This window comes from Nannobrachium achirus, assembly GCF_963921795.1.
Source record: "Nannobrachium achirus genome assembly, chromosome: 1".
Classification (NCBI taxonomy): Eukaryota; Metazoa; Chordata; class Actinopteri; order Myctophiformes; family Myctophidae; genus Nannobrachium; species Nannobrachium achirus.
Genome location: NC_137810.1, coordinates 30380866 through 30398358, shown reverse-complemented (window position 1 = coordinate 30398358; position 17493 = coordinate 30380866). Strand labels below are relative to the sequence as shown.

Here is a 17493-nt window from a genome sequence, read left to right as displayed (position 1 = left end):
CATTCTTTTTGTTCATTATGCATTGAAGAGATTAAATACATTAATCAAGGTTGAAATGGTTTATTAGTTAAGAAATAACTTGTAACAAATGTGATACAATGTTTTCATTCTAACTATCCTCCCAAAAGAATCTATGCCAATGTCTTACATTTTTATTCATTTTAAACACTCATCACAAGAAAAAGAAAAAGGATCTCCAGTAAACTGCATCTACAGTACATAAGTGAATTAGTCAAATCTTAACACAAGATTTGGTTTAGCAGAAGCACAGAAGCATGGTTGTGCGTGTTGGTGTGTGGTGTGCGCACACAGAAATTGTGTTAAACTGGCACTGGTTAAATTCAATGACTCAGCATTCAATGACTCAGCTGTCATGTGTGTCTGGTTACTAGTTCTATCAGCAGTGTATAAAAATATAAAAAAGGCCATTAGTTAGGATTCATAAAGCAAATCTAGCTTTAGCTTAAAATGACAGAGCCATGACATGGTGGTGTTACTAAGCTCACACCTTAAGTAAGGCTTCAAAACCACAGATCTTTAAATAGAAGTAAAATGACAGTGAGAAAAAAAAACTGAATTACTTTCTAATAGAAAATCAATTGAACTCATGTTTGTCCCATATGTCACCACTCCAGACTCTGCAATCTTAAAAGAAAGGTGACTAGAACAGTAGCTAGATTCACTGAAAACCTTCACTGAAAACAATGCACAAACCTTTCAACTATGAAAAAGCACTAAATGTGTATTAAATGTTGGCATTCTTTGACAAAAGTTCAGGGGAAAAAAACAACAAAACAAAATATATACAGCACGGAAAATATTGTATGCAATATGCAAAGGCGTCATGTTGCTTTGGGCAACCCACCCCACCCCGCCCACCCCATTCACCCACCCTCCTAAATACAAGTCAGTCTTCACTGAAGACCCCTCGGACCCTGAAAACCCCAGTAATCCCACCCATACACAGAACATCACAAAAAACACGATTACGTCACTAAGCCTGTTAGTTTGGAAAGACTGTGCCCCACTGTGAAACTCAACCACCCCCCACTTCCTCCCACCCTCAGACGAAGGAGGTACATAGGGCCTCAGTACTGTCGTTCCAGTCGTTTGTCTCAAGGTTGTACACCTCCATGGTGTTGAGGAAGTCGTTCCCGTCGAAGCCTCCCACGGCAAAGATGGAGTCGGCCAACACGGCCACGCCTGCGTTGCTGCGTGCAGACGTCATGCTGCCCAGCATCCTCCACTCGTTGCGAGCAGGGTCGTACACCTCCACGCAGCGCAGCGCGTGGGAGCCGTCGAAACCGCCCACCACAAACAGTTTGCCTAAAAAGAGGGCAGCGCCAGCATCGATTAGCAACCAACAGGAAATTGCAGGATTCTGCATCTGCCAGGCGTAATTATGGAGCGGAATGTCCCAAAAAGCATACCGGTGTCACACACCTAAATTAACAGATGTACAAGTGTTTATCTGTTGATTTTAGGTGTGTGACACGATGCACAACTAAATACAAATCAAGCTTATGACAGTTTATATGCTAAATTCACTCCCAGACAGTGCCTCTCCCCTGCTCCCGTGGTAACATGGTCTTACCTTGGTGGACGGCCACGCCAGCACCCCTGCGAGCCACGTTCATGGGGGCGATGAGAGTCCAGGTGTTGTTCTCAGGGTTGTACCGCTCCACTGTGTTCAGGCAGTTCCACGACTCTGCCCCTCCAATCACATACATGAAGCCATCCAGCTCACAAACCGCCGCCTGGTGCCTCCCTGGTGACACAGAGCATGCACACCGTTACTACAAGTCTCTGCCAAACACTACCACTTGCATCACTGAAAACAATGTTTCAAGGACAAGGGATGTTGCTGGGGATTGAGGACCGTATTGCATAGACACGTACTGATGTTGAGAGGCGCACAGTTGGCCCAGGTTTTGGAAACGGGGTCAAAAGCGTCACAGTTCTTCAGGCCCTTCTGCCCGCAGGGGTCCGACCCTCCCACAACATAGAGCTTGTGGTTCAAGGAGCAGACGCCTTTAGGTGGACAAGAGCAATAACATGAGTTAATATGGTTTACATGCTTTAGTTTATATAAACACTTTGACTATCCAGTTTGAGCCTGTTAAAATGTAATAACGCTTTAGACTGCAGACTGACCTGCATTGCAGCGGTTGGTTCGAAGCTCTGGCACTTGAGTCCACTCATCCGCCTGTGCATCGTACGTCTCCCCGCAGCTCAGCTCATCCGAATGACCGTTTGAGCCACCCATCACATACAGTTGACCCTGTAAGAACAAAACATTTTCACATGACACAACCTAATCAAACAAAATGCATCTGAAAGCACATTTATAACAACTCTAGTTGACCAACGTGCTGAACAGAACATGAGGTAATAACCGTAGATAATGTTGCATACAATTCAGAGGCACAAATCAGCAATAAAAAGCAAAAAGGCGTATGTTCATTACTAAGACTATACAGCTTGCACTATAGAGGGCAATGAACATTAGCAAGGCTAATGCATTTTCATTTTTTATGGTATGGGGTCAAACATGCAATTTCGCGATCGCGATCATGCCTAGTAGATAGCTCGGGTGTGGCGGCGTCAGACAACGGGAATAACTTGTGATAGAGCAGTCAATGAGTTAAACAGAAAGACAATAGTGTGTACCATGAGCACAGCCATCTGGAAGCGAGCCCTGGGAGTCCGCATTGGAGCGATGAAGGACCAGCGATCTTCTTTGGGGTCGTAACATTCCACAGTCCTCAGACACTCCTCTCTGTTGTACCCTCCTACAGACAGAGGAATCAGAGATGTCAGGATTTTACTTACTTTCATCCATCACTGAGCTGTAACCTTTAACATAATTTCAAAGACCATGCCAAGTTTTATTAATTTCAAAACAAGCTAAAAATATCAAATTGTTCATAGGATAAGCTTCACTGTATTTATTAGCCCTCTTTCATAAGGCCTGATATAAGTGCGTCTTTATAAGATTTATCGATCAGGTAGGAAAGAGCATCCTTGGTGCAGACCTGCGGCGATGACTCTGCCGTTCAGCGATGCAGTGCCCAGTCCGGAGCGGGCGTAGTGCATGGGTGAGAGCGGGCGCTCCAGCAGCTCGGCCTCAGGTTGGACCTCGAAGCTGAGGCTCTTCATCAGGCAAGGGGTGGCGGAGGGGGAGGTCTGTGGGCTGCTGCGACCGTGCAAGAAGATCACGCACAGCACGCCATCCAGCACGGCCAGGCAGAGGTAGTGGTTGTCTGGACCGAGTAAAGGGAGGGGTGAAGATAAGTTACAGATAAATACGAGTTGTCTGCATTTTTCAAAACTAATTTATCAAAACTAATTTATTTGAACAGGGGGAGAGTGAAAAGATAAAGTCAAGCTACCAAAATAATTTAACCACATGAAACCCAGATTCCATATTCTGGGGCAAACGTTCACCAAAGATAACAGATATAAAAGCAGCTTTTAGATCTGATATTTTCTTCAAAATGATTTGGTGTAGAGTGGGGAAAAAAAGTTAAGTAAATTTGTATTTGGCTGTATATTTCCAGCTCACACACTTACTGGTGGTCTTCTCAGAGGCGATGTACTTCCATTCTCTCCTGGCAGACTGTTTGGGAGTGTTAGATGGTTGAGTGGAAGGGGACAGGCTTCCTGAGGAGCTGCAGCTCTGCTGTCTCTGGGCGCTCTCCCGAATGGGCTTTTTCTGCAACAGCACAGCGCAGCTACAGACACCAGCTACCACAAGACCCCCAGTGGCCAACTAACACACTCATCCATCATATCCCCCTACAGGGGTTAGAGGGATTCAATCAATCTGTACTATAATACAAAAAAAAAAAAAAAAAAACGTAGTCCCTGATGAAGCCTTCTGAAGCCAAGAATACAGCAACAACCCGTTTTATGACCCAAACTAACAAAACACGCACATATTTCAATCCAACTTCAGCAGATGAAGCCATCGGCTCTCCCCTACTGGTCCATATTTGCTACTTTTAAGCAGACCAACCTAAGCAGGGTTTACAACCCCACACCTTTCCTGCCAATCCACTCAATTCAGTTATAGTCAACATAGCAACCAAAATGAGACTGCTATGAAAACAATAATAAAAAGAAAGCTACGTAGATCTAAGTATAACCCAGCGTACCTATGGGTCAAGCACAGGCTAAATGATAAAGCTACTACACGTTGGCGTGGAGGCCAGGCACAAGCAGCCGTGTACCTGCACAAACTGGAGGTGGTCCTCCTCGCCACCAAACACCTCAGTGTGCCCCTCAATCACCAGCCCTCCATGATCCACCAGCTTATGGTCGGCTGAGTAGTACAGCGTTTGCACCTGCAAGACACACAGCAACAACACACCCATGTGGCTGTCTCCATGGCAATATGCTGAGAGGCGAGCAGGGCAGGCGGGGGATTTTGTGTCGAATCTTCTGCCGCTTGGAAGGAAGGCTTCTTTCAAAATAAAAAAACGCACACATGCACACACACAAACACACAGCTGCTGGAGAAGGTTAAATGCTGTTCACACACACTTCCTGGTTTCGCAGTGGCTCTTCTGTGGTCCTTGCCTGCCTAAGAAAAAGGTGTTGGCAGCTGAAGAACGAGTGCCGGCATCTGGAAAAATCTTCCAAAGAGAAGGATAAAGAGGGAATGGGGAGGGGGAGGCCTTCCTTTCACGTCAGCTTCTTGGAAACCTTTCATCTCAGCGGAGTTACATCGTTGTTGCTTAGGAATAGGCAGTCTTCACATCCAGATGACACAATAGCACTGTGGTTATGTAACAATCAGGCTAATGCATACATGTTGTCTGGGCTTATGTCTGGTAGTCATTGGAGACTAGAAGGTTCTTCAAACCATTACAAAAGCAGTCGGAGCACATCGAGCGCAGAAGATTCTTAAGGTACCGTCATTTCCACAACATACGAACAGCAATGCACGCTCTAACTCACTGGACAATTTTTGTGCCACAGCCCTACTAGGTGATCAACTTTGACGTCAACCTGCAAAAACATGCAAGGTGGTTATGTGAAAAGAGGCACATAGCATTCAGACACAAAACATTCCAGGATTGTGCTTCTCATTGTCGCAAAAGGGAGGTATTTGAAGGCTATGAGCGAGGAGGCTGGTAAAACTATTAATAGGAAATGGCTGAGCAGCAGCTAATTGAATCTTGTGATGTCCGTTTGCAGTCCAGTGCATCACAAGGTCTGTGTTAAGTACATTACCTTGTAGTTATGTGAAAATGACTTTACTGATGTGCGTAGTTACGGTGCTTTCTGATATACCAATAAATGGGTTGGTCTGCTGCATAAACATGCACTGGTTGATGCATGGGGTCGGGGGTGCATGTATGATTTATAAATACAAACTTAAAAAGGGATGCGATATGTTTTAATAAATGGCCCTTTATCGTATGAGGATGTGTTGTCTGGGTGCATCTGTGTGTGTGGGCATGGACAGATGGTAGCCCAGTGTCGTTTGGCTGCAGAGAGGGGCTGCTGAGAGGTAGCAGTACTTCTCGCGCCTTGCCCGCCTCTCTCTTTTCTCTCTGACTCATTTACCATGGCGGCTCAGTCCTGGCTCTTCAGTCCCGGCTCCTGCTGCTGTTAATAAACCTAGAGAAGAGATAAATCAGCGGGGAGGACCATCTGTTAGTACTAAAGTGACACAAACATAAGCACACTCACACACACACCTGCCAAGAAAAGGAAAAAAGTTATCAAGTGAGATGAGTTAAGTGAGACAGACCTCTAAGAACCTGCACGCGCGTTTGTGAAGAGAAGAGCGCCGAAACACTGGAGTGGGGCTGTGTGAGAACCAACCACGTACCCAAAAAGAGAACAGGGGAAAAAAACAAAACAAAGAGCACTCTCTGGTTTTTTTTATTCATTTTTGGCTCACCTCTACTCTGTAGTATGGTTCAGTTGTACAGTGAGGCTTTACTGCAAAACTTATCACTTGGAAAGGAGAAATTAGGAGGGGGGGGAAAAAATACATTCCTGACATCATGCCATGGCAACAACATGCCACTTTTAGTTCAGACCCCCTTAATGACGTCTTTAACACCTAAAGAGAGGAAATGCAGCAAGGGGAAGTTTGGCGGACGAGTGTGGTGAGACTACAAGACCGTGGTACTGACCTCCTCCATCAGTCGTTCCAGTTGGTCGCCGTTCTCCCACAGGCTGCGCTGCACCCAGTTCAGTACTTTGGAGTAGAGCTTGCCGTTGCTGGGCAGGATCAGGTTGTCTTCTAGCATTACTTCTAACTGTAAACACACAGAAAGAGGCCAAACGTTACAGGAGGCAGTCGTACATTAGAAAGTCACTGAGGATACAGCAGCCATTAACTGTAGGGTGACCATATAATCAGCCCCTCAAACTCTGGACAATTTCGTAGTGAATGTTTAAGACCGGGACTTATTTGTGTTTTGGAGATTCTTTGTCGGGACTCGGGACACACAGCTTGAAACCGGGACAATCCCGGCCAAACTAGGACGTCTGGTCACCCTACATTTCTGTCCATTGGAAAGCTTGATTTTTGGGCTGATAATTTATTAAATTAACAGCACATCATGCACAGGAGATTTCAATTTAACCACTAAACCCAATATAATTGGTTGACCAGGGTTCCTGAAGGGTCTATACTTGGCCTTCTTTTTCCCCCTTGGCTAGACTAAATCTCTTCTCTGCAAAGAGCCAATCTACAAGAAAGAAAGGCTTAATATAAGAACCTATCCTATATGTAGATATATTCAAATTGGCTTAAGGGAGGACAGGCAGGCAGACAGACAGACGGACCACGTTGTCACGCTCATGTCACCATGACTCAGCCATAGCCACATAAAGAGTTCCCAAAGCTACTCCCAAATATGAAATGTGACAGATACAGAGATCTCCATATATGGGCATAAAAAGGGACATGGACTGACAGAGCTCTCCATATATGGGCAAATCAGTCGGATCAGCGGTGCAACATAGGTGTGAGGAGTCTGAGGACAGCGTCTATTACTATGGTCTAGTAACTATAAATACTTTTGTAGCAGGATTTACAGCTGGACAAACTGTAGGAGGAACAAATGCACGAGTGCCGTAATCTCAAGTCAAGAAGCTAAAAATACATAGCTTACTTCATTAGCATGTGTTAAGCCCTATTTATACTTCATACGATGGTGCAGCGCACTGAAGATAGACAATCTACAAGCCGATTGCATGTGCAATGTGTTGTGATCTTGTAGATCGTCTAGTAGGAGCATAAATGAGACATTACTAAAATAAAGACCTCACCTTGAGGCGGGGGAGTTTGAGGAAGTCTTCCTGTTCACACACATCCAGCAGGTTGTCCTGGATGTAAGCATCCACCTTGGCCAAAACGCGGCCGTCTCCCATAGAGCTGGCAAAGTTACGGAAGGAGATGGCACTCTGGGAATCCATCTTGGACAGCAGGTAGTCACCACAAATCTGACAAATGCAAGAATTACAGTTTAACACATGTACATAATACCATGCTCGTATGTCCCATGGTCCAAAATTAAATTAGATTAAAATCCCACTCTTATTTTAGTTATATATATATTTATTATTACCCCCCCCCCCCCATAATGTATACCATATGTATATATCTTTTATGTTAAGAATAAATGAAATCCCACCTGCTTGACCCGTTCCATCTTGAACCTTTTGGCTGCAGAGTAAACCTCCTTAACCAGATCTTTGTCTGCCTTCAATCTGGAGGACATAAACAACAGACACTCATTTAACTAAAAGGGACAGTTGGATCTGTTGTGGGGAACAGTGAGAAAAGGAATAACATGATGTGTTCAAACAGGGATACATTTGAAAGCAGTGAGTTGGTTACTGACTGGGCAGTGTAGGCGTAGTTGAGCAGGATCTCTACAGCTTCCGGGTTCAAGTCCTCAAAGGTGACATGAGACACTCCGTGGGGCTCGAGGTCACTGTTAAAGATCTCAAACAGGTAAGGGCTGCAACAAGCCAGCACGGCTCGGTGAGCCATCAGCTCGTGACCACACACCTGGACCAATAAGAGAGAGAGAGAGAGAGAGGGCAGACGGTTACACAGATGGTAATACACAGAGAAAACTGTTAATCTGATCTGATGAGAAAGCATGCGGATGTGCTAGTGTGTGGCAAAAATGATATTCAGGGCAATATCTTTATGTTAAGAAACATTACAGCCTTATGTAACAAATGAAGATGAGCCAACAGCCTTTACAGAACACAACAGCCGTAATCGTGCGATTAACATGGCTGAGTGGTTACACAATGTGATACAAAGGGTGTGAACTGGTTCTCAAACATGATATGAAAACAATGGAAAGTTAAAGAAGGATAGTAAAGTAAATACCAGCCACAACTTCCAACTATCACATGGGGTTTTCAACTCTAAACTGAAACAAACTGGCTTCAGTGAGCTGTACTATCCCAACTTAAAAAGAAAAATATATTTGTTATTCCAGGCCAACTTCCCCTTCCTCCAGCTCTCACATTTCACAAAAAGCTCTGAGCACAGTGTGACTCGGGGTATTAGCATGTCGAAAGAGAAACATAGCCAGTGGTGCGAGAGGCGTTGACAGGGAGACCTGGGACATTGCATCAAGAAGGTGAGAAACAGGTTTGTGTGTGTATGTGTGTGTGTGTGTGTTGAGGAGGTGAGTTAAGGTTGTACGTACCTGCAGTCTAACATCACAGAACTGTCCACTCTTTCTCAGTGCATTCATCTTGGCCACGGTGGAATCCAGGAAACTCTCGTCCTCGAAGATCAAATAACCGTTTGGAATCATCTTTGTTGAATTTGGATACAAAGCCTGAAGGTAACAGGGTTTAAAGCACAATTTAAAACACTATTCAGACAAACCCACATACTGGCTTTTTCTGTTCAGCATGCTTAACAATACATAATACTGTACATAGTACTGCTCCAAATGCACCACTGCGATGGAGGGATTAAGATTAGGTCCATGTACATTGTAAGTGAAGGTATAATATGTCGCATGCATTAGTAATGGTCTTACCTAATGAGAAAATGACGTAAATCCAGGGAAGTGCAAGCCCTTACAGTGGAGTAGAGCTAGAGGAAGGCAACAGGCAAAGTAGACAGCAACCACGAGGGAGCCTGAGTCTTCTTCACCAGGATGGGTAGGTAGGGGGTGGGGTTGTCAGAAGCAATGCCAGCAGCAGCCGCACCAATGCAAACTATCAGGCTTGAAGCGACCGTAATCAAGTCCTCAGGAAAACGTTGGCTATAGAGTTGTTCCTTTTCTGCGTTGGTCATACATCATAACCTAGGGAGAGAGGGAGAGAGCAATGTAATATAACCAACATTACAACGTGTTTGCTCAGTCAAGATTTGTCCAAAGAGGAATAGGAAAGCTCACTTGAAATCAATGGTATTAATACATTTATGGTACTTTGCTGCAGCTGCCCGAGTCAGCCCCATGTGTTCAAAGGTTTTTAACGACCAAGCTCACTGCAGGGTAGCCCAGCAGCAACCCCGTCTACAACTAGGCACAAAAATAGTCAACAGCAGGGTTAGTTAGCTCTCTACCCGACTCCTCCCACACACACACCTTCAGTGCAACTCTCAACAAGTCTTCAACCAATGCACGGCATGTGGCTTCTGTACTATGGCTGGCCTTGGATGTCTATGAAGTCAGTTTGAATAAATTAACTTGAAAATGATTACTTAAACTCGGCCCTCATATTCTATGATCCATCTGCACATGAAGGCAGGTCATATGCTGTTGCGTTATGACCCGGCCCTTGAACCCATCATGTCTTCACACCTGCTGCCTGCTATGTGCCACCGACCTGCAGTGGACAGTCTAATATAGTTCACTGGTTCACAAACACTGGGTCGGCTCGGGACCCATTTGTGGGTCACAGGCTCACAATGCGTTCCCTCGCGCCACGTTGTGAGCTTGTAGATCTGCTGTTTTCACTAGCTTGGGTACCAGGCAAAAGTATAATTTCTCTTTTGGGTCACAAGCTAAACAGTTTGGGAACCACTGATGTAGTTCATACTCCGCCTGTTCTTAGTCAAAACAAGACCCCCTCTAGTTCCATCTGAAAGACAATCCACTGGCGAGCTTTCATTCTAGAATTACCCAAATGACAACCATGCAAAGTGTGGTCACAGTCAATCCCCAAATTATTGTGAATCTGGTTCTTGACGCTTTAGTATAAAAGATGACACCATACAAGAGCGAGCCAGACTACAGATTGGGTAAAAAACAATGCACAAAACAAAAAACACACAAACCCATGCCATGCCACGATATCACACTGGAACAACCTACTTTATAGCAAGATAATTCAGTTAAGGTCTGTCTTGTTAATGGAGTAGTAATAAATAGGGACTTGGGGGCGGGGGGGTGGGCCATATATGGTGAGGTTGTTTGTATTCTGGGTCCTGGCAAATAAATCACAGAAGAATTCCAACAGTTTTATGACTCCCCGCATGAGACAAAAGGGAAACCACAACAGGTGCCTGTTTAGGTCTGAAATTGCATCACGGATTCCACACCCCATGTGGGATGGTCTTTCTTGGAAGCTGTTAGTTTTAAAGACCTGTGTGAATCTTGGCCTAAGGAGGAGGAAATATACTGCAGTGTTACTGCACATAATGCCGGAGGTTAATGTCAGTCAAGCTAGTGCCATTGTCAGTTTGTCACATTCCTGACACAGTGTGTGTTATGAATGAATTTGAATTATGTACTGTATAATCATTATGACAACAGTATTCATTAGTGACAAAGCTGGAATGTCCCGTAGCAGGAAAAAAAACATCTAACCCAGTTTGAAGTGAGAGGATTTGAGCAGTTCATTTCATTAAGTTATAGTCTATAGTTCTGATTTTGTGACCTTATTGTGGCGCTAAAATAAACACAATTAGCCAAGTAGTATCCAAGTTCACTTTGTTTGCCATTGGCATCATTAATTCTTACCATCTCCAAAATGTGCATACATTTAATCAGACTTAATGCATTGGTGAGCACATTCCCCTGTAAATGTTGTTTGTATAAAAGCCCAACTTTTGTATGGGAAGTGCGTGTGCCTCTTTCACGTTTGGTATACAATGGTTACAAATTAGGCTTCTGATCTGGCCTACCTGTGGCCAGCGAATTGTTGCCACTTGCCAGAAGCTACTCCTTTACAAAAGCTGGCAGACGGATGGAGCCATCCCTCTACTATTACAGAAGCTGCTGCCACAAAGCTGCTTTTGACAGTCTTTAAAAGAAATGGCCTACATCTACGTATGGAGGGTTCCTTTCTTGGCACAGTTGTAAAAGTAATGAATGTAAAAACCTTTAATTAAAAATGTGCCCCTTGGAGGCAGCGCAGATCTCCACCTGCCTGGGTTGCCTGCAGCTCATGGGGGGGGGGGGGGACAATACGTTTGTACGACAGGCACCACATTGTTTCTTTTTGTGGCGCCGCCTATGGGCAAAAGTGAAACTGTTGCGCTCTATAGATGCCCTTCAACATGCGATTTCAATTTGGGGATGATTGGATGTTGCCTTCAGATATGGCATTTTTGTGGGCCCTGCCCACACATGTTTGATGGTAATTGTAGGCAAACAGTATAGAGTATGAAACCCCTGTTTTAACGTCATAGTTACATGACTTACAAGACCACGCATTCTTCATTTGGTGGAAAGAAATCATGTTTCTGCATTTGGGCACACCATTGGATTTGCCTCTTTTGCCTCTGTGTTGTTGTTGTGTGAATCAAATTGGGGGAAGAGATGCGGTAAAAGAAAGTTAAGATCCCTAGATCAGATTACCATTTCAAATTCAGTAGGACCATGCACAATGTGATGTGACGGTAGTGTGCAAACAACGGACAAGGTAAAAAGCACTAGCACCTTGAGAATCGCAAGAATGTTAAGTGCGTTATAAATAAAATGCATTATTATTATTAAAAGACGGCTAAACTGACGACATGGGAACACGCTGTCCTGTGTGCGCTGAATGGCGTTTTCTCTAGTCACTCACAGACTGCCTGGAGGAAGGCAGACAGACACAAACACATTGTACTACAAGCCCATGTGTGAAAGACACTTGTGTTGCTGCATCTCCTGTTAATTCTGGGACATCTTGTCCTCAGCTGTTTTAAAATACAGTGCAAGGATCATTATGCATGTGGACACAAGAAATAAAGATTGTATTCTATTTAGTTAACGCCCTAAAGCAACAATTTTACAAGAAACAGTACCAAAAAACTGCCTTTGGTTTTGTGAAACATGCCAACCAATAAATGTAGTATTTTCCGTCATTCCAGTTTAATGTCAACTTCCAACCACACTACTGTCATTGCCCCTCATCCAAGGAAACTGACGTTAAGACAGTGCCAGATAGTGATCTGAATTTACTCAAAGTATTCACTCACAGTATTCACACCTGGTTTAGTCACACAAACAAACATACTTCTTTAGATTTCTGCCAAGACTTATATAAGGAGGGGGAAAAAATTACTACCAGTTGATTTTGAGTGTTCCAACTTCTGGTGGAAAATAACTAGAACCAGACTCCTAGAACACTATGTGCATATAGCTAGTGTGAGCTGTGAGCAGAGTTTGAGGTGATATCTCACACACTCACACACACACACACACACACACACACACACACACACGCACGCCTGTTGGTTACTTTAACTCTTAGTGTACAATTGGACTCTAACAGGTCAATTTTTACACTCCCGAGTGAAATGAACACTCCGGAGTAGTCAGTAGTCTTTATAAAAGGAGTCTTGCAAAGGTTGACAAGAATGGTGATTGGATTGCCAAACCACAGATATCATGGTTCCCTTTCACTACAGTTTAGACACACGCAAGACAGACGAGACTATGGCAAAGGCAAGAGGACAAAATGTACCGGAGAGAGGGGGGGAGGGGGGGGGGTGGTTAGAATGCTCTGAGGAAAGCGAAGGAATAAGAGGAACTATGAAAAATTCATTGCATTTGCAGTGGAAAAGAACAGCGCATCACACACAGTCAGTTAAATAAGTATCACTTCCGAGCTGGGTGTGTCTTCCACCCAGACACCCACAAGCGACAACAAAAAAATCGCTGAGTGCTTCTGAACATCCTGTCAGTGTTCACTACCGTGCCTTTTGGGCATACGTTGTGCAAATTGGGGATGTGCCATATATCAACATGCATGAAGATGTATCAGAAAGACTTGGAAGTTAAAAATAAGCAATGGCATGCTGATGATGAATAATGGGCCCATGTCTTATTGCACTATACTCTAATACAAAATGTAGTCAGAATGAACATGGGCAGCCATAGCATCCCTGTGTGTAGATGTGAAGAAATTGACCCAGTTTCAGCTGCGTTATGTAACATCTGGCAAGGGTGTGTGCTTATAGAAGCTCCATTGACTGCAAACTCCTCTACGTAAGACTACATGGCTCCACCCCATTATTCTTTACACTCCATCTAAAGCCTCTTCTCGCATTCTTTACACTCCATCTAAAGCCTCTTCTCGCAGCTTCTCCAGTCAAGAGTATGACTGCTCATTCAATCCCAGTGACACTCTGCTTGAGATTCAGTAATTGGCTAAGCCTCTAAACTGATAAGACATTTTGACACCAAACAGGCACATAAGAACATGTTAGTGGAACGCCTTAATAAAATTGTTACACACAATATACATTTGCCAAATTCATTGACTAAAATTAGTTTTTGTCTTGTGGTTTTTGTTATATCTATTCTCGTTATCTTGTAAAACATTTTTAACAGGCTACAGCACAGAAATGTAGGGGCATAACGGAATACATATAGGATAATTCAGATTGTCTGCACACTACAGAGGAAGCACCACTGGCTGAAATGTAATTATTTATGTGCAATACATGAATCAGTATTGTGAGTCAGTGTGTTAAGCTCGCTTGCTATTAAGCCTACAGTCAGTGTGTGTTCAAAATATTTTTAATCATCTTTAGTGTGAAGCCCACAAAGAAAAGTAAGAAAACGGGGTGAAAATGAAGAAGGCCCAAATCGGGTCAATTCACAATGCTTTTATGTTAAGATATATGCACTAAGCCATGCAGATAGTTAGTTATGAATGCAGACAGCTGGGCAAGCATCATCAGTCAACAGGGAATCGATGAGAACGAGACAAGACAAAGGGGAGAAAAGGAAAGTACGAGACTGTTCACTACTTGTGTCACAGATGGTACCCACTAAGCACGCCGTCTAAAAGTGGTCTAATAGTGGTATAGATTTGAAAGTTTTTTTGTTGTCTAAACTTAAACTAGACGACTAATAGACGTCTAATAGTCGTCTAAATGCAGACCGTCTATATTTAGACGACTATTAGATGTCTATTAGTCGTCTAGTCTAAGTTTAGACGACAAAAAAACTTTCAAATCTATACCACTATTAGACCACTTTTAGACGGCGTGCTTAGTGGGTAGTTTTGTACCATTTGTGTATTCTCTCCCTCTCTGTGTTTCCATTTGACCGATCAAGTACAAAGGTGGAAACGGGTGAAAACTGAACAATTAGGACTTGGGTTGAACCCCCTAGCGGTGAAATTGCAAGTCAAGTGAAGTCATACACTCACTGTGCTTGTTAAATCGATTGCTACTCCATTAAACAGAGTAGTAAAAAGAACACTGCATGCGCATGTATGGGTCAGGTGACATTCCTCACAGGAATATTTGTAAAATAGTGAGGAAAAACAAAACAACTCTACCTACAACTAAAATTACAACTGATTACACATCCCTCATTATAACAGAGGGTGTAGTCACACTGTACGTACATTCTGTTTTTGTTGGCGTGACACAAGACTGGAATGTATTAAAAAATAATACACTACACATGCCTGAAAATATCTGTCTTTGATTAAGCAGATATGAGACAAGCATGGACAACAGGGGCCATTCACAGGTCGATTTGACAGTGCCAAAAAAAGAAAGGTGTGGTCAGTTTTGTTTGTATAAAAAAAGGAAAAATAAACTACACCACATGGTACTTAAGCAAAGGGAATGTAGCCAGCAACTTATGCACCGGATGTAAGGTCACAGTAGTAGGTTAAAGTAGGTTAAATACACATCACAATGTGGGGCTGGATTGTTGCTGAGCCGGGAGGTGAGACAAGACAGACAACCACCCAAATATGCAGGCCGGGGTGTAAATACATCATGTTACAGCCTGACTCCAAGGCAAGCCATAAAGCCCCAATTCATAAAGCCATCCATACCCCTTTCCCACCAGTGCACTAATGTCGCAGATGATGTCACATTACAGCAGGCAGGGATTTGACACCATTTCTAAAGACTTGCCTGAGTGACCACGATCCATTTAATTTGATACAACGTGGCGATATAGAGTGGTGGTAAGAGTACAGAGTGTGCCCATGCCAAGATACCACCCTGGCAGCAGTGTGGGCATATAATCAGATGATTGGTCACCCAGGATCTATAGCAAGCAGCCTATTCGCCGAGAGCCTTGTCTGTCATCTCCTGTCGTAGAATACCTTCACCGTGCTGCATGGTGCGGTCACAGTGCCATTGCCAGTAATACAACAATATTCCATACTTGGTCGTACGGTACGACGTTGTCACGGGCCAAAAATAATAGCAGATCTAACAGCTCACGACACCACATCGCGACCAATTGTGAGCTTGTAGATCTGCTATTTTAAGTGAATACGTCGGCCATACAAAAGAAATGAGTTCATGTCGCCGGTTAAAAACTAGGTCAACAATTACAATAATGTGATTAAAACAGATTTACACGGATCGACCCAAAACACACTACAATGAAGCGTTTGAACCAGGGACTGACCACAAAGCCGTGGCCACAGCGACAGGTTCTCTAGTCTAGTAGCACACCGAGGCTAGTGCGTGTTTAGCCTGCTGTCTCCATTCTCTCCAACCCCCAGTGGTGGGAAAGGTACTCTAAATGTTTACTTAGGTAAAAGTATCAATGCTGCAATAAATACTCTGTTATAAGGAATTCCAAATGTACTTCAGTGAATGTACAAAGGTATTGGGATCAAAATGTACTTAAAAGTACCAAAAGTAAAAGTACTCATTATTATGCAGTACGTCCCATTTCAAGTTTTCAAATGTATAAATATCTTTTGAAATATATTTTGCGATGCAACGCGTTGTAACTGTGAGCTTGTAGATCTGCCATTTTCAATTGTAGCGGTAATGTACGTTTTGTAACAATACAAATCTACTAAGTATCTAGTAACTTAGTTCTCAAATAAATGTAGTGGATTAAAAAACAAGTACAATATTTGGATCCAAGATGTAGGGTTAAAAAATGGAAATACGCAAGTAAAGTACAAAAACCTCTTGAAATGTTACTCAAGTACAGTACTTAAGTAAATGTACTTAAGTTACTTTCCACCACTGGTTAGCTGTGATATATACGCACATCAATAATGGACTGCAAAGGCGACACAAACCAAAAACCAAACCACCCTTTAGAACACGTGTCGTGTTTTCGGTTGTTTCTTAAATAATGGTCAACTAGCCGAGGCTGGCAGTGGCCAGGTCAGATGTCCTTGTGTCGACCACTGCCGTGTGGAAAGACGCGGGCAGCAGTTGACATTGAGCGCGTATTGAGTCACAGTCACTATGTACCACGCATCATATGGAGGCATTTCTGGCCAGTTCCAACCTGCTCCCCCACCCAACCCACTACATATCCAGATTGATCCAGAAATCGAGCATGAACTGCACGAGCCACACACACATACCGGTATATATATACACCGAATTTACGCTGTTTTCTTTCTATAAAGACAGTATTGGCATGGCATCATTTCCTCCCCTGGAATCCCCGTTTTACAATCAACTCACAGAATAAAACGACCCCTTACCTTGGGCATTTGACCGCAGGCGATATTAGACATATTGGTTGCAAATTCAGAGTTTGGTCGGGTAGTGGGGTGCGGCAAAATGCGACGCGGCTGTTGGCACGGTTTGTGAGGGTTGCAAATCCTTGTCTCCTCGAGTCCTCGGCAAAGAACGCGTCTTTTCTCCGTCTACTCTGACTAGCAGTCAAGCAGTGGCAGGACTGGGTGGCTGGCTGCTGGGCAGGAAGGAAGGAGAGCTCTCAACAAAAGCTGCTCCACAGCGCCCTGACGTCGCCGGAGGAGGATGGTCTCTAAACAGAAAGCAGCCCTCCCACTTCTCATGTTACGCCAGCTTGGTACATAGCGAAGGAGTTAACGTTATGTCACCAGCGAGCCATTGCGCTCACAGCCGCGGTATCCCGGGCTTCTCCGTCGCTCGTCTGTAGTAAAAAATAAAAGACACTTTCGCTACTCACCAAAACAAAGACGGTTCTAAGATGTTGAAAGCCTATTTTCCTTAGTGGGAACACTCGGACCCCCCCACCTCACGTCTAAAATACACTTTTTGGCCAGAAAAGAAATTATTTCACCGGAAGTTTTAGCTACTCCACACCGCCCTCTACAGATCTTGTCAATAGA

At 43.8% G+C, this 17493-nt stretch overlaps 1 protein-coding gene across 1 annotated transcript; it reads right to left on the bottom strand.

Moving 5' to 3' along the window:
* Positions 1–954: 954 nt before the first annotated feature.
* On the bottom strand, positions 955–17087 carry ivns1abpa (influenza virus NS1A binding protein a). Its single transcript, XM_080724808.1, has 15 exons — positions 16879–17087; positions 9042–9311; positions 8700–8834; positions 7872–8041; positions 7662–7737; positions 7297–7470; positions 6153–6278; positions 4233–4346; positions 3574–3715; positions 3036–3263; positions 2671–2792; positions 2155–2281; positions 1900–2031; positions 1595–1768; positions 955–1326 (listed from the first exon to the last, which is right to left on the bottom strand). Exons 3-15 carry the CDS (start codon positions 8808–8810, stop codon positions 1064–1066), a joined length of 1959 nt encoding a protein of 652 aa, XP_080580934.1. The 5' UTR covers positions 8811–8834; positions 9042–9311; positions 16879–17087; the 3' UTR covers positions 955–1063.
* Positions 17088–17493: the final 406 nt, after the last annotated feature.

What these genes read in the sequence shown, in the direction of transcription:
- ivns1abpa (XM_080724808.1), bottom strand. Translation starts at nt 8,810, where the DNA reads ATGATTCCAAACGGTTATTTGATCTTCGAGGACGAGAGTTTCCTGGAT. An exon ending in AACTACGCCTACACTGCCCA is followed by an intron (nt 7,738 to 7,871) that starts GTCAGTAACCAA and finishes TATGTCCTCCAG; the next exon opens with ATTGAAGGCAGACAAAGATC. An exon ending in CTGTGCGCCTCTCAACATCA is followed by an intron (nt 1,769 to 1,899) that starts GTACGTGTCTAT and finishes CTGTGTCACCAG; the next exon opens with GGAGGCACCAGGCGGCGGTT.